Raw genomic sequence first — 24,111 nt, 5'->3', positions numbered from 1 at the left:
TTTATAAAACTTCAGACATGACAGCAATTTTAAATAACTTGTCCAAAATTAGTACCATAAATTAAAAATGTATGCCTCTGGATGACTTAGGTGATATTGCCAGCGTATCAGTATGGTGTTAAAGGAAATTTTTTTTTTTTTTTTTTTTTTTGGTGACCACTTCTCCTTTGTCTGCAGAGGATAGAGACGTTTTTCATAGAAGCAGCGCTCTTCTGTTTGCATGTTACAAAATGTTTAACAGGTAGGTGCTGAACTGATTTTAAATTTTAAAAATGCTTGTCGCTGTTCAGCTTTATTTATCAGTCTAAAAGTTATCGGACAAAAATTAATCGGAAGATAATTGGTCCAATAATGGTTTTTAAAGTTATCTAAAAAGATAATCCGATAATTAAAACATTATCTTCGATAATTATCTGTTATCGGATTATCAGAACTGTGCCCACCACTGGGGTGGGGGAGGACTTTTGACAGAACTGGAAAGCACAAATGGATAGTGCGGGTGAACTGGGAACATCTGGAGAAGCCCACTGTGAGAGAGCTGTAATTCACACCTCCGGCGGAGCTTTTCTAGCATCCCTGCGGAGGTTGGGGACATTGAATCAGAATGGCCAATGCTCAAAGCTTCCATTGCTGAAGCTGCAGCAGGGAGATGTGGACTGAAGGTCTTAGGTACTTCAAGGGGTAGCAACCCTTGAACACTGTGGTCGACACTGGTGGTAAGGGGTCTTTCCAGAATGTTATCTCGGAGGACTTCGGAGGCAATTGCAAGTTGCAACCTTTGTTGTGAGGGAGACAAAGCAGTGGGTGTGAGAGGAATTCGGAGCAACCATAGAGAAGGACTTTTGGTCAACACCAACATGATTCTGGAGGACCGTGAGGCACCTCAGGAGAGGGACACGAGGAACCATCCATGATGGTCCTCTGTTGACTTCAACTGAGGAGGTAATCGGACACTGGAAGGAATAAATGGTAAATGGACTGCATTTGTACAGCACTTTTCTATCTGCATCAGATGCTCAAAGCACTTTACAACAATAATGCCTGACATTCACCCTGATGTCAGGCTGCTGCCATCCACTACACATTGGGAGCAACTAGGGGATTAAGGACCTTACCCAAGGGTCCTTAGTGATTTTCCAGTCAGGCTGGGATTTGAACAGAGGATCCTCTGGTCTCAAGCTTAACGCTTTAACCACTAGACCATCACCTCCTGCATCAGATCGGAATGCCCTCTGCAGTAGAGACGGAGCTGGAAGCTGATGGGGGACCATCATCAATTTTCCTGGTGTAAGTCAGTGAGGTAGTCAAACACCTCCGCAGTGGGAAAACCCCAGGGGTTGATGAGATCTGTCCAGAAATACTGAAGGCTCTGGGTGTGGAGGGACTGTCTTGGATGAGACATCTCTTCAACATTGCATTGAGGTCTGGGACAGTGCCTAAGGAGTGGCAAACTGGGGTGGTTGTCCCCATATTAAAAAAAGGGACCAGAGAGTGTGGGGCATCACACTAGTCAGCCTTGCTGGTAAAGTCTACTCCAGGGTGCTGGAAAGGAGGATTCAACCAATAGTCGAACCTTAGATTGAAGAGGAACAATGCGAGTTCTGGCCCTAACCCTAACCCTGGCCAATTCAGTTCTGGCCGAGGAACAAATGAACAGCTCTTCACTCTCACAAGGATCCTGAAGGGTGCCTGGGAGTATGCCCACCCAGTCTACATGTGTTTTGCGGACTTGGAGGTGGTGGATGATCACGTACCCCGGGAGATACTGTGGGAGGTGCTGCGAGAATATGGAGTGAGGGGGTCCCTTCTCAGGACCATCCAATCACTGTACTCACAAACCGAGAGCTGTGTTCGGGTTCTTAGCAGTAAGTCGGACTCGTTTCCGGTGGGAGTTGGCCTCCACCAGGGCTGCGACTTGTCACTAATCCTGTTTGTGATATTCATGGACAGGATATCGAGGCGTAGTTGGGGGAGGAGGGTTTCCAGTTTGGTGACTCAGGGTCTCATCACTGCTTTTTGGAGATGATGTGGTCCTGTTGGGTTCATCGGTCTGTGACCTCCAGCACTCACTGGGTCAGTTTGCAGCCGAGTGTGACGTGGCTGGGATGAGAATCACCACCTCTAAATTTGAGGCCATGGTTCTCAACAGGAAACCGATGGACTGCTCCGGGTAGGGAGTGAGAGCTTTCCCCAAGTGAAGTTCACATACCTCGAGTGAGAGAACAATGGAGCATGAGATTGGCTGGAGAATCGGCGCAGCAGGGACGACATTGCATTCACTTTACTGTTGTGATGAAAATGAAGCTGAGTCAAAAGGTGAAGCTCTGGATCTACTGGTCAATCTTCATTCCTACTCTCATCTATGGTCATGAGGGTTGGGTCATGACTGAAAGAACTAGACTGCGGGTACAAGCGGCCAAAATGGGCTTCCTCAGGAGGGTGGCTGGTGTCTCCCTTAGAGATAAGGTGAGAAATTCGGTCATTTGTGAGGAGCTCGGAGTAGAGCCACTGCTCCTTCCCATTGAAAGGAGCCAGCTGAGGTGGTTCGGGCACCGTTGGCGCCTCCCTAGGGAGGTGTTCCAGGCACGTCCATCTGGGAGGAGACCCCAGGGAAGACTCAGGACTAGGTGGAGAGATTATATCTCCACACTGGCCTGGGAACACCTTGGGACCTCCCAGTCAAAGCTGGTTAATGTGGCCCAGGAAAGGGAAGTCTGGGGTCCCATGCTGGAGCCGTTGCCCCTATGACCCGATCCCAGAGAAGCGGTTGAAGATGTATGTATGTCCGGCTGTTATAAATGAGGCCCTGGTCTGGGAACACTGGAGTAAAGTTCTATCCATCTCCTACTTTCAAGTCCAGACTTACGATGCGCGTATTTTCCCTTTCGTATGGCTAGCATTCTGGCATAGTATGTTTCTATGATTTTTACGCTTTTAAATTCATTTTATTAGTAAACGGAGCGTGGCGTGGCCTCAACTTTATCTGAATTCTGGGTCTTTTAGTGAAGCTTAGGGCTAGTGGCTGGCAATCACCTTAGTATTTCTTTTGTTGTTCTTGTTGCTTAATGATGACAAATTACACTGTATTTGTTGTCTTCCTGATGCCTGATTGTTTTTTTCTTTTCTCTCTGTTTGAGGTGCAGCTCCATCCAGAGATGGGTGTGGTATCTGTTCCAGAAACTGTCCTGTGCACTGGCAACATTTCCTGTACGTTCATTTTGTGAATTGTTTTGTAATTTGTGTCTGTAGCATGGCCCAAGCAGAGGGTCACCCCTTTGAGTCTGGTCTGCTTGAAGTTTCTTCCTCAGAGGGAGTCTTTCATTACCACTGTTGCCTGTGTTCTTGCTCTGGGGCTTGGTAAGTTTAGACCTTACTTGTGTGAAGTGCCTTGAGCCAACATTGTTGTGATTTGGCGCTATATACAGTGAGGAAAATAAGTATTTGAACACCCTGCGGAAATCACAATGTCTGATTTTTTAATAATTTATTTGTATGTTACTACTGCAATTAAGTATTTGAACACCTGTGAAAATCAATGTTAATATTTGGTACAGTAGCCTTTCTTTGCAATTACAGAGGTCAAACGTTTCCTGTAGTTTTTCACCAGGTTTGCACACACTGCAGCAGGGATTTGGGCCCATTCCTCCATACAGATCTTCTCTAGATCCTTCAGGTTTGGAGTTTCAGCTCCTTCCAAAGATTTTCTGTTGGGTTCAGGTCTGGAGACTGGCCAGGCCACTCCAGGACCTTGAAATGCTTCTTACGGAGCCCCTCCTTAGTTGCCCTGGCTGTGTGTTTGGGGTCATTGTCATGCTGGAAGACCCAGCCGTGACCCATCTTCAATGCTCTTACTGAGGGAAGGAGGCTGTTTGCCAAAATCTCACAATACATGATCCCATCCATCCTCCCTTCAATACGGTGCAGTCGTCCTGTCCCCTTTGCAGAAGAGCAATCCCAGAGTATGATGTTTTCACCCCCATGCTTCACGGCTGGGATGATTTTCTTGGGGCTGTTCTCATCCTCTAAACATGGTAAGTGGAAGTGATTCCAAAAAGCTCTATTCTGGTCTCATCTGACCACATGACCTTCTCCCATGCCTCCTCTGGATCATCCAGATGGTCACTGGTGAACTTCAAACGGGCCTGGACATGTGCTGGCTTGAGCAGGGGGACCTTGTTGCCCTGCAGGATTTTAAACCATGACAGCATCATGTGTTACTAATTTAATCTTTGTGACTGTGGTCCCAGCTCTCTTCAGGTCATTGACCAGGTCCTCCTGTGTACTTCTGAGCTTTCTCAAAATCATCCTTACTCCACAAAGTGAGATCTTGCATAGAATCCCAGACCAAAGGAGATTGACAGTCATCTTGAGTTTCTTCCACTTTCTAATAAATACGAGGTCTGTCAGAAAAGTATCCGACCTTATTATTTTTTTCAAAAACCATATGGATTTGAATCACGTGTGATTACATCAGACATGCTTGAACCCTCATGGGCATGCGAGAGTTTTTTCACGCCTGTCGGTTACGTTATTCGCCTGTGGGCAGTCTTTGAGTGAGGAGTGACCCACCCTCTCGTCGATTTTTTTTTTTTAGGAATGGCTCAGAGACTGCTGCTTTGTTTGATCAAAATTTTTTCAAAAACTGTAAGGCACAACTGAGTGGACACCATTCGATAAATTCAGCTGATTTTCGGTAAAAATTTTAACGGCTGATGAGAGATTTTGGTCTGTAAGTGTCGCTTTAAGGATGGCCCACGGCGCCTGATGGCGATCTGTGCCCCCGAGGCGACGTCATCTCGCTGTTTCAAGTTGAAAACTTCCACATTTCAGGCTCTGTTCACCCAGGTCGTCGTCAGAGAACAGAGAAGTTTCAGAAGAGGTCGGCATGAGGAGTTTATGCGGACATTCCACTGTTAAAGGAGATTTTGTAATGAAAGAACGTGCGGGCAGATTCGCATGTCGGGCCGGACCCAACCGTGGGGGGTCGCAACAGGAAAAACACCTCCATTGGAAACCTTAACAGACAGTTGGAACATGCCCAGCTGTTAAACAATTTCTCAGATACTCACTTGTTGAAAGCCATCAAAAGCCGCCTGAATTTTACAAATGGTTTTCAACACAAAGGTGTTTTTCCTGTCGCGGCGCAGACGGATTTGCGGTGTCGTCACGGAACCGACTCGGCGAATTTGCCCGCATGTTCTTTCATTACAAAATCTCCTTTAACAGTGGAATGTCCGCATAAACTCCTCATGCCGACTTCTTCTGAAACTCTCTTCTCTGACGATGACCTGGGTGAACAGAGCCTGAAAATGTGGAAGTTTTCAGCTTGAAACAGGCAGACGGACGCCACCTCCGACCGCGCTGCACCAATCCGCTTTGTGAGCTGTCCTTAAAGCGAAAGAAACTCCACAACGTCTCATCAGCCGTTAAACTTTTCACCAAGAACCAGCTGAATTTCTCGAATAGTGTCCACTCGGATATCCCTCACAGGTCCTGAAAAAATTTTGATAAAGCAACACGCGCCGTCTGCAGCAGCGTCTCAGACAAAGGATTTCAGCTGAGAGGGCTGGACCAGTGCTCACTCAAAGCCTGCCCACAGGCGAATGACGTCACCGACACACGTGAAAAAACTCACGCATGCGCACGAGGGTTCAAGCATGTCTGGTGTAATCGCACGTGATTCAAATCCATAGTTTGTTTTTTTTAATAAAACTGCGGGTTAGTTTTCTAATAGACCTCGTAATCATAACAGTTGTCTTCTACCAAGCTGCTTGCCTGTTGTCCTGTAGTCCATCCCAGCCTTGTGCAGGTCTACAGTTTTGTCCCTGGTGTCCTTAGACAGCTCTTTGGTCTTGGCTATGGTGGACAGGTTGGAGTGTGATTGAGTGTGTGAACAGGTGTCTTTTATACAGGTGACAAGTTCAAACAGGTGCAATTAATACAGGTAAAAGAGTGCAGAATAAGAGGGCTTCGAAAAATTAACAGGTCTGTGAGAGACAGAATTCTTGCTGGTTGGTAGGGGATCAAATACTTATTTGCAGTAGTAACATACAAATAAATTATTAAAAAAAAATCATACATTGTGATTTCCATATTTTTTTTTTTAGATTATGTCTCTCACAGTGGACATGCACCTAAGATGAAAATTTCAGACCCCTCCATGATTTCTAAGTGGGAGAACTTGCAAAATCGCAGGGTGTTCAAATACTTATTTGCAGCAGTAACATACAAATAAATTATTAAAAAAATCATATTGTGATTTCTGGATTTTTTTTTTTTTTTTTTTTAGATTATGTCTCTCACAGTGGACATGCACCTAAGATGAAAATTTCAGACCCCTCCATGATTTCTAAGTGGGAGAACTTGCAAAATCGCAGGGTGTTCAAATACTTATTTTCCTCACTGTAAATGAAAATAAATTGAAATTGAAAATCCTACTTGAACTACTGAGAACCTTCATGATGCATCTTGAGATCCGGTTGGTGAGATGGTTACCTGCTCTCTGATGTGAGAATGGAGTGATATTAAAAGGAAAAGACTACCTGAGCTCTATGAAGCCTCTTCAACTGCTCTCGCTTAGCTTGTTGGGCTGCTGTTTTCTCCTGTTTCCTCCTCTGTCGCTCTGTACACACCTGCCACCAGACGTGTGAAACATCACAGAAAATCAACTTGCTGGAATATACATACAACGTCTATATAGTCCCGCCTCACAGTACACAAAGTACATAGTGTATTCAGACCTTCTGACTGGATGGTGGGTTTTCATTTTCATCATCAGTGGAGGAAAGTTCTTCCAAATTCTGTTGGCTGGCAGCTAGATGAAAGACGAAAACAAATTTAGAATACAAGGTCAGCTGTGAGAGAGTAGACTGTCACCAAATACTGTATTTTCCAGAGAATAAGTCACACCTTTTTTCTGTTCATGGTACTCATTTTTACCTTGTTTTATTTTAACTCTTATTTCTGTGGGGGTGAATTTAACAACAGACAGGAACTCAGTATAGCACATGTGCACACCACAGCTTGTGCCATTACTTAACATAATGACTTTTAAATACTAAAAGCAATCAAGATAGATGAATGTGTGCTGGACAACATATTTTATGTTATTTGTTGCAGTTCGGACAAAAGAAATACTCAAAATGAACACAGATTGTTAACCGCCAGTGTTCAAACCTCAAAAATGTGAGTCCATTTTATTTATTTTTTTTAAATCAGCTTTTTAACTTTGGAGATTTGTGCCTTATTGTGGTGTACTCATTATTTGACTTTATTTTGTTGAGTGCATTGTTCCCTGGGAAAACCCTATATAAAGTTTCTTATTATTACTACTATTAAACATGCTATTTTTCAGAATACAAGTCACAGCTTCGTATAAATTGCAGGATCTCCCAAACTGGCTTAAGTAAAAGCTACGTCACACACGCCAGAAAATATGATGTGTTGTTGTGTAACTGAACTCTAAAATGTGTTGGCTCTACCCATTTACGTAGATCTATCCCACATTCTCCCATGACCTAAGTCTTTTCCAATAAATAACATCTGCTTCACGGTACAGCTAAAAAAACATTTCTCCACATTTCCGAAATATTATCCTTGCAAAAGGGAAAACAATGAAGTAGAACTGAGACTTCTTCTGGCCCAAAGGTTTCTTGGTGTCAATGCTTATTCCCAGATACTGCAGTGTGAAGCAGATAAGACTCTACGACTCCGCTTGAATGGAATCCCAGTCCATCAAGCCATGGCCAAGGAGACAGATGACCCGGAATTAAACCCAGGTCTGCACAATGGTAGCTATTCAAGAGTTAGTGGCTTTAAAACCATAATTCGAAGGGGAAAAGCCATTCTTTCCTCATTTTTAAACTTGTTTCTTATGCTCCATCCACTGACCTTTCTTCCTGAGGTTGGTGAGGATAGTCCTGATTTCCTTTTGAACTTTTTGCTCCTTCCCCTTGCTCTCTGACCCCTCCCTCTTCCTCAGCCGCAGGGAGGAGAACAAATCAAGTCTCCGGCGAGGCAGCGAGGCCATGTCATCAACGAAGACCCCTCCAGAGCTTTTCCGGGTCTGTAGAGACACCTGCTGCAACAGAGAAGGTAGGTCATGCCCACTCCCCCATGGATCAGTCCCTAAGGACGCACACCAAGGGTTGGAGTCTCGCTTGGCGCTCTTCTTTTCCTCTTTGAATGGGTCTGGAGGCAAAGTGCTGAAGAGCGGACCAAGTTTAAAAGTCCCTTCTGACATGGGCCTCGGTTTGTGGGGGCCAACCCCTTTGGTCCTCCTGGTGTAGGGGACAAGAGAAATACATGAAAACAAATAATATCACACCTCCCTTTGACACATGGGTTTCTGTTTAAATGTACTGTGAAATGGTAACAAATACTAACAAAGAGGTTGATATTTTAAAATCTATCATCAAAAATGGTTATCAATGTATGACATAAGATCTGGATAGGCCCTGAGGAATATCGAGATTTGGATAGTGTAGAGTGAAGCGAATGAAAGTTTGTGACTCTCCCTGGATGGGCACCAGCTCATTGCAAAGTACTTGCATGGCCAAGACCAGTTCCCTGGCAGCTGGTTGGGCTGGGACTATGCAGATCATGTGTCCTGCCCAATTACACATACAGAAACACTGGGTATCAAATCCATGCCTAAATACTGGTAGCTCAACTCCTATCCCATTAATCTCACTGCTCTGCTATCAAAGTAGGATATCTGATATCAGACTCAGATTCAGAGAGTCTGATATCAGAAAAGAATGACACATTACAGTGCAAACCAGAATTGGCCTTTGCAGAGTTTTACATTTTCTGATTCTAACCTTAATAAAGACCTACCTTTAAAAATTTAATGATGGCTACTGCAGTCACACAAAAAAAAAAAAAAAATCTTGCAAACTTGACCCAACGTTTCTCTGCGTTTCATGAAAATCAATTAATTATCCTGCATGCCAGCGAAGCAGGGTAATGTTTTTACTGGTGTCTGTGCGCATGAGTCTGTGGATAAGGTCACATAAAAAGTACTGGACAGCTTTCTATCAAACTTAGTGGAAATATTTTGGCAGATATCTAGAGATTATTATATTTTGGAGTAGTTTGGTCAAAGGATAAGGAAAAGTTGGTGCAAACGTGCCTTTGTTTTATATCAACAACCAGTAAGATGAGAAGCATCAAACTTGGTGGGAATATAACTGATAGATATCTAGAGGTGATTGTTTGGTCAAAGGTCAAGGTTTTATATATATTTGATTGTTGCTTTGTATGTCACGTGACATGGATTATTCATCCTACTTGTGTTGCGTTACATTTAGCGTGCAACTACGGTTCCATTTAGCGTGGAAATTTGGTTCCATACATTTTGTACCATTGCACACTGCGAACCCCGCCCACCCACACACTAGTGAGGACAGTGTTTAGCTAAACATGGCAGAGTTTGTTTTGCTGACGGATGACGATTTGAACGAGCTAATTGACGGTGCTAATTCTTTTAACACACACACACACACACACACACACAAACAAATCCATTATGCTGTAAGCCGTCTGGAGGCATGAAGAGCTGTTGGGATGAAAAGCTGGACAAATTTATGACGAGATTTTTCGTGTACTGAGGAAGTACACAAAGTTTTTTTTTTTTGGAAGTATCACAGACTAACCGTTTTTCCAAGTTGACTGAGGACAATTTTAGTCTTCTATTTAAAGTTTGTGTTAGACTGTTGATGTCAAAGAACCACACCAAAATATAAAGACCCTTTTCTGTTGTTTATAAATTCATATAACGTCAAATCACAAGCATCCATTTTAGCCGTTATATAAAACAAATAATGAATGTTTTTACATTCATTCAATGATACGAATATTTCATGAGGTGAAAGATGGAACATTCCATCTTTCACCTCATGAAATATTCATACCATTGAACTTAAACATTCATTATTTGTATAATATATCTCAACAACCAAGAAGGACAGATGCATATTTTGATCAACAAAATGTGTGATTGATTGGTATGAATGACTTCATAATGAAGTCACACAGAAATCAAATGAGGAAGTCACACAAAGGTAAGACACCATCATAGACATACAATATGTATACTGACTAGTACGTTTATACTGCGGTGTGTAGAGTGTGCAGGATATGCATCTGCCCTCTGATGCCTTTCAGTTTTTGAGGAGTTCTGCGAACAACCAACCAAAATTGTGTTGAAATCTTCCCGACAGAAATGAAGCTCTCATCCTGTTCTGTGATATTTAATATTTTTCTCTTTGTTATGACTTTGCTGAGTTTTTTTTTTTTGTGGAAAAGCCTGAGGTTTAGAGCAACAGAGAGTGTGTTTTGTGCCCACATTGAGGCTGTTGCGCTGGCGCCACTGGAGGGATTGGTCACACTAAACGTTCTCCTGAAGGCGTTGGCTATGAGCTGGAAAGCTGACAGGGGCGAGGCAGAGGTTTGGATTTGGGCCACTTCCTCCTCCTGGCCCGAGTGGAGCTGAGGCTTATCTGCTTCTGTCTCTGCTGGAGCCTGATAACACATCAGAGACCGAGAAAAGTGCAGTGAACATCGAGTCCTCTTTTATCACACTCACATCATCGCATTACTGAAGGAAAGAGAAGCGAGATAAAGAAGAGAAAATCCTCTCAAGCCTCGACCATCATTCCAGATGTCATGAATCAGATTGTCTTTGGTGGACATGGACGGAGGCAAAATTCAGTCCAACTTAGAGTTTTATGTATTTCATGAAAAACCAGAGTGGACTCCCAACCTGGTTCTTCGGTTGCTGTGCGGTCTTGGCGTCGAACGTTTCCTGCACATCCCAGTTCAGAAGTTTCTCCTTGTCAGAAAGCTTTATTGTCAAGCGTTTCTTCTGGCTGATAGAGCTGCAGACTGAAGGCTCTTCAGTCCGATCGCTACTCTCTGGAGGACTCGGGTTGTCGGCTGATGTCTTGGATCCATCACCAAGTTTCTGCAAGAAGAACCCGGTTTAATCAATCAGGCGTATCTGCTGTAACAGTTGAATCAACTCTGTGAAACGTACAGATTGTTTATTTGCTGAGGCGATCTCAACGTCACAATCCGCTTCAGGGACGGTTTCTGGTTCTTCTCTGTCCAGTGTCCAGCTTTTCTGGAATCGTTTGACGAAAACCAGAGGGAATGCTGCACAATTACGTAACAGGAGGGAAGGTTATCTTAATTTTACAAATAATTCAGAAAACACTGCATCAGTCAAAACATCAGGTCTCATTTTTAAACAGTCGCCCCATATGGGGGGGGGGGGGGGGGGGGGATTAAGGTATTGACCTCTGCTGCGTTTGTGTCTGATCACATAAGAATTACAAGTCACACTTTTTATTTTCCTGTATATGGAACTCAGGAGTGAGTTTAACAACAGACAGTAACTCAGTGTAGCACATGTGCACCCCACAGTATGTGCTGTTACTCAACATAAGGACTTTTAAATGACAAAAATAAGGAAGATGGACACAAAACATATACATATTGGATGTTATTTGACACATATGAACACTGCTGACCCACACCCAAACACTCAGTGGTGGGCACAGCTAACCAAAAAGTTAGCTTCAATAACTGTTAATCCGCTAACTGAAAAGTTAACTTTTATAAAGCTAAACCCATAAATCCCTGTAAAATTTAGTGGAAGTTACAGATAAAAGCTAAACCGATAACTTTCAGTATTTACTTCAGCACACTGGCAGCTAGTGACAACAACGAGTCAGCGCTTCTGTCTCATCAGCCTTCTCTCAGCAAGAGAGACCTGGTGCTCAGAGAGAAAGGAGAGAAAGAGAAAAAAAAGAATTTCTCTTCACACTACACAGTCTTGCCGGTCATTTCCCTGCCATCTACAGGCAGTAGATGGCAGTGTTCATGGCAGTGTGAACAGCCACACAGTCGCTAAGTGATGAAGGACTTGAACAAAATTGTCAGTTTTCAAATTGCCTTTTTTTAACAAATGAAAAAAATGACATATTTACAAATACAGATTTATTTGTAAAACCCACCACACGTTTCAGTAACTGTGTATTATACTGACTAACCAACCAATGATGTCAGGAAACTAATGTACCCATAATGCATTGCGGCATGTGTGTCTAAATGCTAAAATCTTCAAAATTAGTGCATTACTTTAAAGCTAAAACATATAGCTGATATTTTCAATTTGTAAAACGACAGGCGTGATGTTAATTTCAATAACTTGTCTGGAATTAGTTTGTTTAAAATTATAACCATAAGTCAAAACTGTCTGCCTGTGCAAGACTCCACTGAAATGAATGGCAGGTCTGTATGGTGTGAAGAGAAATTATCCCCCCAAACCTTCCTTTCTGTCTGGTAGTCAGTTTTCTCCTGCCTGTAGAGTTAAGAGCTCTATCATTTATGGCTGTCTGTCTGCTACAAAACATGTAACAGACAGGCACTAAAATCTTTGATTTCAGACTTTACAAATGTTTTTAACTGTTAAGCTTTATTCACTATGCCCGCAAAAATATATTAGCGGTCTAAAAGTTAGGCTCAAATTCATGCGTTCGACTGCAGTTGACCCAGAAAAAGTTGGTCACATCATCTCTGAACCCGCGGTTGGATTGTGAGATGACTCCTGCATTTGGCTTCAGTCCAATTTGATTCATCTTCTGCCGAAATAATTAGTAATAAATTAAACATTATTATGAATCTGTGCGTTCACTTTTTAACTACTACTGTTCATGTGAGGTCACCACAGTGGACCTGTTATGGATCCACATCTTGATTTGGCATGGATTTTACACCGGGCTCCTTCCCTGACAACTCCAGATCTACAACAATACAAGACCTTCTTGCTGTGAGGAAACGTGCCAACTACTACACCGCTCCGCTCACAGACAGAAGAAATAAGTCCTGTATAGGCTCTGGGGGCAGTGCTTATCTGCAGATTCCATAGTATCAAGCGGATGGAAGTCTGACTTCACCTGGGCGGGAAGCCAGTCCAACGCAGGTTACTTCACCAGCCAAGGCTGGTACCCATTTACAGCTGGGAAGACTGAGATTATGCACAAGAGGTGATCGAGATGTTTTGAGCCTGAACCAGAAAAAAATAGGGCGTGGTTCTCAACATTACACCAGTGAGTCAAAATTTCACACATCCTTGAAAAATGTTGGTTTCTCAGAATGTGAAAGCTGGAGAACCACACCCTACTTTTCTGGGTCAGGCTCAAAAATTCTCAATCGCCCCTCATAGATCAAGTTTCTTGTCCAAGCACACAGACAGATAGCATGAGCAAGATTCGAACCCAGGTCTACATATTGGCAGGCCAGCTCCTTATCCACTCAGCTACATGCTCTACCTGCTCACAGGAAGGCCAGTGTCTAGTTTTGACATCACAAAAGGGAATAGTAACTCCCATCCTTTAGACATCTACACACACAGAACACCGTCCATGTGTCAGGAGGAAAATGCTAACATCCAGTGTTGGAAATGGTGCACTACAGCTCTATGACTTAAAGCCATAACCTGGTTTATAATGTTTCATGGATTTACAACATATGCAGATATAACACACACACACACACACACACAAGTCTGATCAGCTGCTGCAACATATTTTTCAAATGTGCACAACACTTTTAAAGCTGGAATGGGGAATTGACAATGTTATGTGGAAAAAGTTACCTTAACTTTATCAATTAAATTCAATGTTTTATTTCTTAGAGTGATCTTGGAATTTTTCTCTTTTGAGTTTTTAATCTGAAAAGGGGGACACCAAACCCCACCAAATTTGTGACACATAACACCTAAATATTATTTTGGTAAAATTAAACAGAAATGACTTCAACTAATTTATCTGAATTTACTTCTGATTTGATTGGCACATGGTAAAATTAATTTCCCCCCATAGACCAGTGTCTTAATCACTCGGTACGGCTGCAGAGAGCATGCCAAAAAAAATGTGGTGTTGAATGTAACCCGTAGTGTCCCAGTCTGTTACATTTAAAACCCGTCTTCCTAAACTGCTAATTTATTCAACAAATAAAACTCCAGTTGTGTTTGAAAGCGTCACTCCTTGAGAGCCTTAAATACATGCGGACATCGAATTTAGTTGAACAAGAAAGTATCAGTCATCAATTCTTCCCTTTATGTTTGTTTTGCGCCCGAGTCTTAATATAGCCGCCAAAAATAGCACTCTGGGGTTTTCCCATGAGCCCATCCAAAAAAAAGTATAACATGACTTATCTCAATAGTGGATTTTATGTGTCCCTGATGGTCTGTATATTCATATCTTACGGTCTATAGCACCTTGCAAGGAAATTTAAAAATGGACCCTCATGCCACATATTGGTGAACCCTATGCATGAAATGACGCAATACTCATTTATGTCAGTCATGCTTTTTTGTGCAGGTCGATCATCCAGCTCTATTCCAGCTTTCAAACCGTAAACATCCAGAATGTTTATGACTAGAATGCACCAATAAAACATGGATCTTTGCCTACGACAATAACATTTACCTCTGCGTCCTCCCTCAGCCTGCACAGACTGAGGCAATGTTACAAGATAAACAACACATAAATAAGATTAGACCCAACATGACATTCAGCACAGTACAGCAAACAAAGGAAATCTCAATGATAATTTAACTGGGAACAACCAGAGTCCTGCACCAAGTATGTCAGCCGCATTACAATCAGGCCAATTATCTACCGCCGGTAGAGACTGACCAGACCCCGGGATTCAGATTTCAATCAAATATGAAAGATATGTTTAAAAGCCAGGAAAATCACATTGGAGACAGAAAAAGAAAGCTACAAAATAAAAAAATCAGCAGTACTCACTGGCTTGGAGCTTCCTCTTCCACCGATTATTCTGTCTGGACTTAAGGTGCTCTACAGCAACGGCACCAAAAACACAAGAGGCACGAAAAGTAAGTGCTAGAAACTTTTTGGGACACATTGCTACAAATCAACCAAACCCAAGTGTAGCGTGTTCGTTTACACCATGTCGAACATGAATGAACGTGCAAAATATGAACTTGAATTCAACTTCGGACAAAAACAATAAAGCTCTTAAGTTGAATAACACACCAGGAACACGGTATCTGGAGTGTTGTGTGACCAAAGAATTAAGATAAGACTTAAGCTAGACTATGGCAGGACCAGCAACGATGTATCCGGCTATGACACGGGCAGGGAAGGGAGTGCAGGAGAAGAAGAACATGCATGTGTCAGCATGCTGAGATGGATATGTGGAGTTACACAGCTGGAAAGCATAAGGAACAGCAGGAGAAGGAGAAACATCTAAGAACCAGATGCTGAGGTGGTTTGAGCTGGTGATGAGAAGAGACGAAGAGTGATGAGAATGGAAGTACAGTGGAAGAGAAAGACAGGGAGGCAAGAAGGAACAGATGCTGAGTGGGAAGGAGGTTCATGAACTACCATATCAAGAAATGTCCAGACAGAGTGATGTGTGAAATCGCAAAACGAATTTGTAGGTGGAAAGTCTACAACTCCCCCTGGAAAGGACGCCAGTCCAGTGCAGGTTACTTCCCCAAGAATGGCTGATACTCATTTGTAGCTGGGTGGACCCAGATGGACACATTGGCAGGTCGGCTTCTTATCCACTCAATCACTTGCTCTACTGAGACAATGTAGATTAAGGGCCTGATTTACTAAGATCCCAGATAATGAGTGCTAAATTGTGTGGGTTTTCCAAACTTTTGTGCGTTGGGGTAAAGACAATGTTGCAGGTGATTTAGTAAAAATAACTGTGCACGCAAAAGTGGGTAGTAACGTGATGCAGGCAGCAGTATGTAAATGAGCATTTTGTGAGTGTTGATGACCATCATGAAAGGTTAAACACAATCTCTGCCACACAACTGAGCTTGTTCACGCAGTGGCAACTGCAGTTACAAAAAACAAAAACAATCCATTTCAGACATTTATTTATGATTCAATCTACCGTACTGAAGTAAACTGGTGGATAATTATACTGTGTTCTGCCGGGGGAATACACACACACACACACACACACACACAGCATGCACAGACATAACAGTGCCTGACATTTACAATGAATGATTTCTTGGAACAGCAGTCTGATGAGTGCTATAAGTAAACACGTTTTAAAACTCACAAAAAACAGATATATTCACCACTTGCTAAATTCCCTTTTGATCCTGATAAATCCTGGTGCATGTGCAAACCTCACCTATTTGCATGTTCCCTCCCAGAAATTTGTGCATTTATGCAGACAAGCCCAAAACTGCATATCCATGGCGGCAAACATCGTAAGGGCCCTGTCCCACTGGGGAGAGGATTAATTGTGTATGAATTGAGTACACAAATTGCGGGTGTTCATTGTCGTCCGCAACAAAAATGGCCAAAAATGACAAATGTCCCAGTATGAATTACGGATATATTAATAATATATAGCAAATATATGATGAATAACCACGGTTATATAAGGCATTTAGTGAGGAAACTGATCGGACACATTGATATTTATCACGGCAGTATTACAGGTGTATTATGAATGCATCACGCATGTGTCGCGTGTGCACGGCATCTGCATTGCGGTCATAAAATAAGTGCACTCGCTCCTTTCGGCATCACTATTCACACCAACAATACAGCCTCTGGAGCATTTGCTGGACTTGGACAAGTTGATCACAGAGTTGTTCATGTTGTCATGCGAGGGTTAACTGTTCATGAGTTTGGGGAGCGGGAGGGGGGAAGCTGCTGGGGTGAGACTGTTTTTTTTTTTGAGAGTGTCACAGAAAACAGACTTCAGCGTGAGTTGTGGCTAAACAGCAACTCTTCCATTTCTTGGTGTTAAATAAAAGTCCTGGAGGAGACCCGATTGCAGCAGCTATGTCTTTGTGGATTTACACAGTTGGACCGGCACTGACTGGCAGGTATATCGCTTACTGCCACATATAGTACTTTGCGTTTACGTGACGTGTTTGTTATGCATTCACAGATTGTCCGCAAATCAGCTGCAAAGCAGATGTAATAAAAACGCTTTATTCGTGGCCAATTTGTATGCATTCGCTACAACATATTTTAGTTTGTGATGTGGACATGATGGGCATGATATATATCTGTTTTACACACTGTCCCGGTCCGCTGCCAAGCCGCAAATCCCCATCAGTTGCGGCTATCAGCAGTTAACGGCAGATATACAGCGCATAGAGTGAGTATGTATTGTGCATGAATTGAGTATATATGGAGTATGTAAGGCGGCTGTCATCCGCATCCAGATTTCTGAACAGCTCAAAAATCCTGGCTGTGGACATGCGTGCCTCTGCGGATGATCACGGGCGTGTTCGGATGATGGCCGACTCATACAGGCATGTTACACAGGTATTGTGGATGTTTGGCGAATATGGGTCAATTTTGTGCGCAATCCATAACGAAATCCTTCTAAACGCCAGTGGGACAGGGCCCTAAAATGGACAATATGTGCCATTTTGCACACTTGAAAGACACAATCCTCAGTGTGCACTGGGAGAAAATCAGTGTGCAGGATGTTTTTTGTGAGTTCTATGGTGTTCACACGTTTTTACAAACTTATAGTAAATCAGGCTTAACTTAGTAAAGCGGAGTAGGATTTGAACCCAGGTCTACATATTGACAGTCAAGGATACTTAACCATTGAGCTACCTGCTCTACGTGGAGCTATGAGAGGAGGAAGAAGCAGATGTAGAAGTAGCAGAAGTAGTAGCAGCTTTGCAAGATGAATGAACTTTCATATTACAAGATGCTGGCCCCATACTGACCTTTGGCACCATCCTGGCTTTGGTTCTCTTCCTCCATGTTACCTTTCACAGATGGATTCTCGACACAGGAGGTCTCCAGAGCTTCCACAGCCATCTCTGTGTCATCACGGTCTCCTTTCATCCCTCTAACAACTTTCTCTGAGAGCAGGCTGGATGTTCCAGCTGAGGAAAAAAAAATATCATGTGGCCACTAAATATTGTCTAATATTTTTATTAATGCTCAAACATCCAATTATAAACACAGAAGGTAAAGTGGACAAGTTCATTTCATGCATATTAACTTCAAAAAATAGACTATATTACATGATAAGAAGCATTCAATGTTTCCATATAATAGTTCCCAGGTAGCATAAAAACATGCAGCAGAATACGTATTGTAAAATACACTGAATAAAAAAAAACAACAACACCACTTTTGTTTTTGCTCCCATTTTTCATGAGCTGACCTGATCTAAAAACATTTTCTATATACACAAAAGACCTATTTCTCTAATATTGTTCACAAGATGCTGATTAGACAGCATGATTATTGCACAGGTGTGCCTTAGGCTGGCCACAATAAAAGGCCACTCTGAAAGGTGCAGTTTTATCACACAGCACAATGCCACAGATGTCGCACGTTTTGAGGGAGCGTGTAGTTGACATGCTGACAGCAGGAATGTCAACCAGAGCTGTTGCCTGTGAATTGAATGTTCATGTCTCTACCATAAGCAGTCTCCAAAGGTGTTTCAGAGAATTTGGCAGTAGACTACGTGTAACCACATCAGCCCAGGACCTCCACATCCAGCATGTTCACCTCCAAGATCATCTGAGACCAGCCACCTGGACAGCTGCTGCAACAGTTGGTTTGCAGAACCAAAGAATTTCTGCACAAACTGTCAGAAACCATCTCAGGGACCCTCATCTGCATGCTCATCGTCCTCATTGGGGTCTCGACCTGACTGCAGTTCATTGTCGTATTCGACCTGAGTAAGTGGACAAATGCCTCTGGCATTTGGAGATTTGTTATCACGGATGAATCCTGGTTTTCACTGTTCAGGGCAGATGGCAGACAGCATGTGTGGCATCGTGTGGGTGATCAGTTTGCTGATGTCAACGTTGTGGACGGAGTGGCCCGTGATGGCGGTGGGGTTATGGTACGGGCAGGCATATGCTATGGCCAACATACATTTTATTGATAGCATTTTGAATGCACAGAGATACCGTGATGAGATCCTGAGGCCCATTGTTGTGTCATTCATCCACGACCAACACCTCATGTTGCATCACAATAATGCATGGATGGCCCCGTGTTGCAAGGATCTGCAAAAAAATTCCTGGAAGCGGAAAACATCCCAGTTCTTAGATGGGCAACATACTCATGGGACATCCCACCCATTGAGCATGTTTGGGATGCTCTGGATCGGCGTATACGACAGTGTGTTTCAGTTCCTGCAAAAATCCAGCAACTTCGCACAGCCATTGAAGGAGTGGATCAACATTCCACAGCCCACAATCAACCTTATCGAAGCGAAGGAGTTGCACTACATGAGACAAATGGTCACACCAGATACTGAGTGTTTTTCTGACACCCCCCACCCCCAAGCTTCCCCAATAAAGCAAAACTGCACATTTCAGAGTGACCTTTTATTGTGGCCAACCTAAGGCACACCTGTGCAATAATCCACACCTGTGAGGTGGGATGGATTATCTCGGCAAAGGAGAAGAGCTCACTGGTTCTGCTGGAGGTTTCTTCCTGTTAAAAGGGAGTTTTTCCTTCCCACTGTAGCCAAGTGCTTGCTCACAGGGGGTCGTTTTGACCGTTGGGGTTTTACATAATTATTGTATGGCCTTGCCTTACAATAAAAAGCGCCTTGGGGCAACTGTTTGTTGTGATTTGGCGCTATATAAAAAAATTGATTGATTGATTGATTGACTAACAGATTTATGAACAATATTTGAGAGAAATGTCTTTTGTGTATATAGAAAATGTTTTAGATCTTTGAGTTCAGCTCATGAAAAATGGGCGCAAAAACAAAAGTGTTGAGTTTATAGTTTTGTTCAGTGTATATATATATATATATATATATATATATATATATATATATATATACACACACACACACACATATTTTTCAGTCTAATAAAACAAGATAAAAATATTTCCTGCTCCTGATGGTGACACATGCTGTCAGCTCGTGTATCAAGTTTACTGCTGCTCACATTTTTAAATTTCACACTGACATTACAAGCACTGGAAAAGTCCATTACAGTTACAGACATAAGCACATAAATGAACATTTGTACTCACAGAGTAATGGAGTCAACATTACACAAAAGGTGAGTCCACTGGGTCACAGCACAGAAATTAAAGGCATAACGACTATGCTCGTTATATTCTGCAGACTAACAGTGGCCCTACGGATACTCCAACAACCCTCTCCCCAAAAATAAATATAAATACAGACATATAAGCATTTTAAGTAGGAAAAAAATTGCAGCTTGCACATCATAAAACATCAAAACAATAAAAACTACAAAATTAAAATGCCAAGTGCAAATAAAACATACAGACCAGCAGATAAAATAAGAAAAAAATACTGATGGGAAATAATAGGCTTTAAAACGAGCCTTTAAAAATTCAATCTTTTTTGGGGGGGGGGGGGGGGGGTGTTCTGAATATGAAATTAAAGTGTAACACTGAACATATGGGGTGCAATTGCTGGTTATGCCACTAGTGTCACCATGAGGTATGATAATGGTGGTGAATTGTTAAAAAGTTTGATTTGCCATAACAATGTGTAATTATTTGTTTGGGTGGTCTCCTACTGCTGATTTCCATCCCAGTTTCAAAAAAGCTAAAGTGTCTCCATTACAATCTTTAAAAAAAAAAAAGTCTTCTGCTGAAATGCGTTCCATGGAAAGGGAAGTTTGGGGGCCCCTGCTGGAGCTGTTGCCCCCGAGACACGGTCCCGTATAAGCGGTTGAAGATGAGGCTTTTCATGGTTTTCATAAAGCAGAGGAGGATCAGAGAGAGGCTCCTGCTTAGCATGGTAGGTCACAATTATGGTGTACCGGACCCGAATGTCCATTTTCACAAAAGATTACCCCCAGTCTGCACCAATTAAATCCACCTATTCACATTTCATGAAGGAAGAATGAAACAGACAGATTTTTTTTTTTAAATATGTTAAGGCTCAATGTTAAGGGACCTTTCACACATAGTACGAATGTGGTCGAACTGTTCATGAAGTGCACACGAGGAATCGTATGCAATACGTGTAATATTGTAGCTGCCTCCAACGCCTTGTACACCTGTTGCTACAACTATTTGCAAACACCAGCTGCTGAAACAGAGTGTGCGCTGTGAGAGCCCACTGAACCCTCTCGTGGTTGGTATCGGCCAAATTCCAGCTGACACACATGAACATCTAACACCGCTTGCTTGGCACTTAGAAAATGTGTGACCATTCACACTGTTAGCACGACAACAGTCAGCAGATGATCAGTGTCGAGCTGGATGTGAAATTTGTCTAAGTGCCCCCACGAGTGTGGCTTTGCAAACAGACAGTGACACAGTGTGTGCACTAAACTGACGGGGCTGTGTCCACTGACAGGAGCGGCTGTTGAGATCTGTGGTTCTGGATGTCCTAGTTGGGGGACACGTACCGTGTTTGGACGGACATGAGTTAACAACTACCCACTGTGATGCGTGTCTGCTTGCTGTCCTCCCGTGGACATACATAAAAACATATCGCTGTTGCAATGGGCTGCAGTGAGCGAGTGCACGTTGTGCATATTGTCAGGCTACTCCACGTGAAACGGTCCGTCAGATCAAAACACGCAGCAGGTGATCTGAATGTCACGTCACCCACGTGAGCTCTGTTCCACATGACGCGGTGTCTGTCCTGCGGCACACCATCCACAAGACAGACGTGTCGGGCAGGACACGCACGCGGGGCTGGCTGGACATGCAGCCAGTAGATGTGGATATGATAAGCGTGCACTGCTTGCCATTCATGTCGTTTCATGACTGTACATCTGTGACCATGGGTCATCTACAGAGTAACAGATGGCTCATACTTGTCCTGTCCGCTTCATGAGAGGGAATCAATAAAATGCGGTATTTTTATGTGGTGAGTGGTTGTATTTTTTTTTTTTAAATACATCAATGTCTTTCTTGACAACGATGGTAGGTCAGTGGTAAAGTTTCTGGCTGGCAATCAGAGCTTTTGGAAAGTGCAAGTTTGAATCCCATGAGTGGCATGTATTTTTTATTTTTATTTTCACAGCAGCTACATGATGCATTTACACATGCTGCAGCTGCTCGCACTGTGTTCCCGCATGCACGAAACCATTGCAGCGGCATCGTGCACGCCTGCCCGTCAGTTCAATGTTTTCGTAGTTCGCTCATAAGAGGCTAAACAAATAAAAATAAAATTGGGTCAGTCTGTCAAATTTGTATTCGTTTCTTTTATTATTAAAAAAAATTAAATTTCCTACCATGCATTTATCGACCAAGATGTGACTGAAATCCCATCTTTTTGTTAAACTATTTCCCTCAACCAACAGCGAACAAATTTAGAAAACCAGCCATTGAATATATATATATATATATATATATACACACACTCAACAAAAATATAAACGCAACACTTTTGGTTTTGCTCCCATTTTGTATGAGATGAACTCAAAGATCTAAAACTTTTTCCACATACACAGTATCACCATTTCCCTCAAATATTGTTCACAAACCAGTCTAAATCTGTGATAGTGAGCAGTTCTTTGCTGAGATAATCCATCCCACCTCACAGGTGTGCCATATCAAGATGCTGATTAGACACCATGATTAGTGCACAGGTGTGCCTTAGACTGTCCACAATAAAAGGCCACTCTGAAAGGTGTAGTTTTGTTTTATTGGGGGGGTGGTATACTAGTCAGTATCTGGTGTGACCACCATTTGCCTCATGCAGTGCAACACATCTTCGCATAGAGTTGATCAGGTTGTCAATTGTGGCCTGTGGAATGTTGGTCCACTCCTCTTCAATGGCTGTGCGAAGCTGCTGGATATTGGCAGGAACTGGTACACGCTGTCGTATACGCCGGTCCAAAGCATCCCAAACATGCTCAATGGGTGACATGTCCGGTGAGTATGCCGGCCATGCAAGAACTGGGACATTTTCAGCTTCCAAGAATTGTGTACAGATCCTTGCAACATGGGGCTGTGCATTATCCTGCTGCAACATGAGGTGATGTTCTTGGATGTATAGCACAACAATGGGCCTCAGGATCTCGTCACGGTATCTCTGTGCATTCAAAATGCCATCAATAAAATGCACCTGTGTTCTTCATCCATAACAGACGCCTGCCCATACCATAACCCCACCGCCACCATGGGCCACTCGATCCACAACATTGACATCAGAAAACTGCTCACCCACACAATGCCACACACGCTGTCTGCCATCTGCCCTGGACAGTGTGAACCAGGATTCATCCGTGAAGAGAACACCTCTCCAACGTGCCAAACACCAGCGAATGTGAGCATTTGCCCACTCAAGTCGGTTACGACGACGAACTGGAGTCAGGTCGAGACCCAGATGAGGACGATGAGCATGCAGATGAGCTTCCCTGAGACGGTTTCTGACAGTTTGTGCAGAAATTCTTTGGTTATGCAAACCGATTGTTTCAGCAGCTGTCCGAGTGGCTGGTCTCAGACAATCTTGGAGGTGAACATGCTGGATGTGGAGGTCCTGGGCTGGTGTGGTTACACCTGGTCTGCGGTTGTGAGGCTGGTTGGATGTACTGCCAAATTCTCTGAAACGCCTTTGGAGACGGCTTATGGTAGAGAAATGAACATTCAATACACGAGCAACAGCTCTGGTTGACATTCCTGTTGTCAGCATGCCAATTGCACGCTCCCTCAAATCTTGCGACATCTGTGGCATTGTGCTGTGTGATAAAACTGCACCTTTCAGAGTGGCCTTTTATTGTGGGCAGTCTAAGGCACACCTGTGCACTAATCATGGTGTCTAATCAGCATCTTGATATGGCACATCTGTGAGGTGGGATGGATTATCTCAGCAAAGGAGAAGTGCTCACCATCACAGATTTAGACTGGTTTGTGAACAATATTTGAGGGAAATGGTGATATTGTGTATGTGGAAAAAGTTTTAGATCTTTGAGTTCATCTCATACAAAATGGGAGCAAAACCAAAAGTGTTGCGTTAATATTTTTGTTGAGTGTATGTGTGTGTGTGTGTGTGTGTGTGTGTGTGTGTGTGTGTGTGTGTGTGTGTGTGTGTGTGTGTGTGTGTGAGTATAACTCATCTCATTACTCTTGCTTGCCTCTACTGGTGGTTGGCTCT

The 24,111-nt window shown here is 43.0% G+C and overlaps 1 protein-coding gene across 3 annotated transcripts in view; it reads right to left on the bottom strand.

The window, feature by feature from the left end:
• mical2b (microtubule associated monooxygenase, calponin and LIM domain containing 2b) overlaps nt 1-24,111 on the bottom strand; it is a 170,303-nt gene that overhangs the window by 10,376 nt on the left and 135,816 nt on the right. For 2 of the 3 annotated variants that reach the window (XM_034177203.1, XM_034177204.1), the window contains 8 exons: nt 17,765-17,926; nt 14,823-14,873; nt 11,039-11,157; nt 10,763-10,966; nt 10,349-10,524; nt 7,891-8,279; nt 6,741-6,814; nt 6,543-6,632 (listed from right to left, as the gene is read on the bottom strand). In XM_034177203.1, the coding sequence (XP_034033094.1) occupies nt 6,543-6,632; nt 6,741-6,814; nt 7,891-8,279; nt 10,349-10,524; nt 10,763-10,966; nt 11,039-11,157; nt 14,823-14,873; nt 17,765-17,926 (1,265 nt within the window). The remainder of the gene's footprint in view (nt 1-6,542; nt 6,633-6,740; nt 6,815-7,890; nt 8,280-10,348; nt 10,525-10,762; nt 10,967-11,038; nt 11,158-14,822; nt 14,874-17,764; nt 17,927-24,111) is intronic. The other variant, XM_034177202.1, reaches the window with a different exon arrangement.

Source organism: Thalassophryne amazonica, chromosome 8, assembly GCF_902500255.1.
Source record: "Thalassophryne amazonica chromosome 8, fThaAma1.1, whole genome shotgun sequence".
Classification (NCBI taxonomy): Eukaryota; Metazoa; Chordata; class Actinopteri; order Batrachoidiformes; family Batrachoididae; genus Thalassophryne; species Thalassophryne amazonica.
The sequence above is the reverse complement of the archived record's forward strand: the minus strand, read 5'-3'. Positions and strand labels throughout refer to the sequence as shown.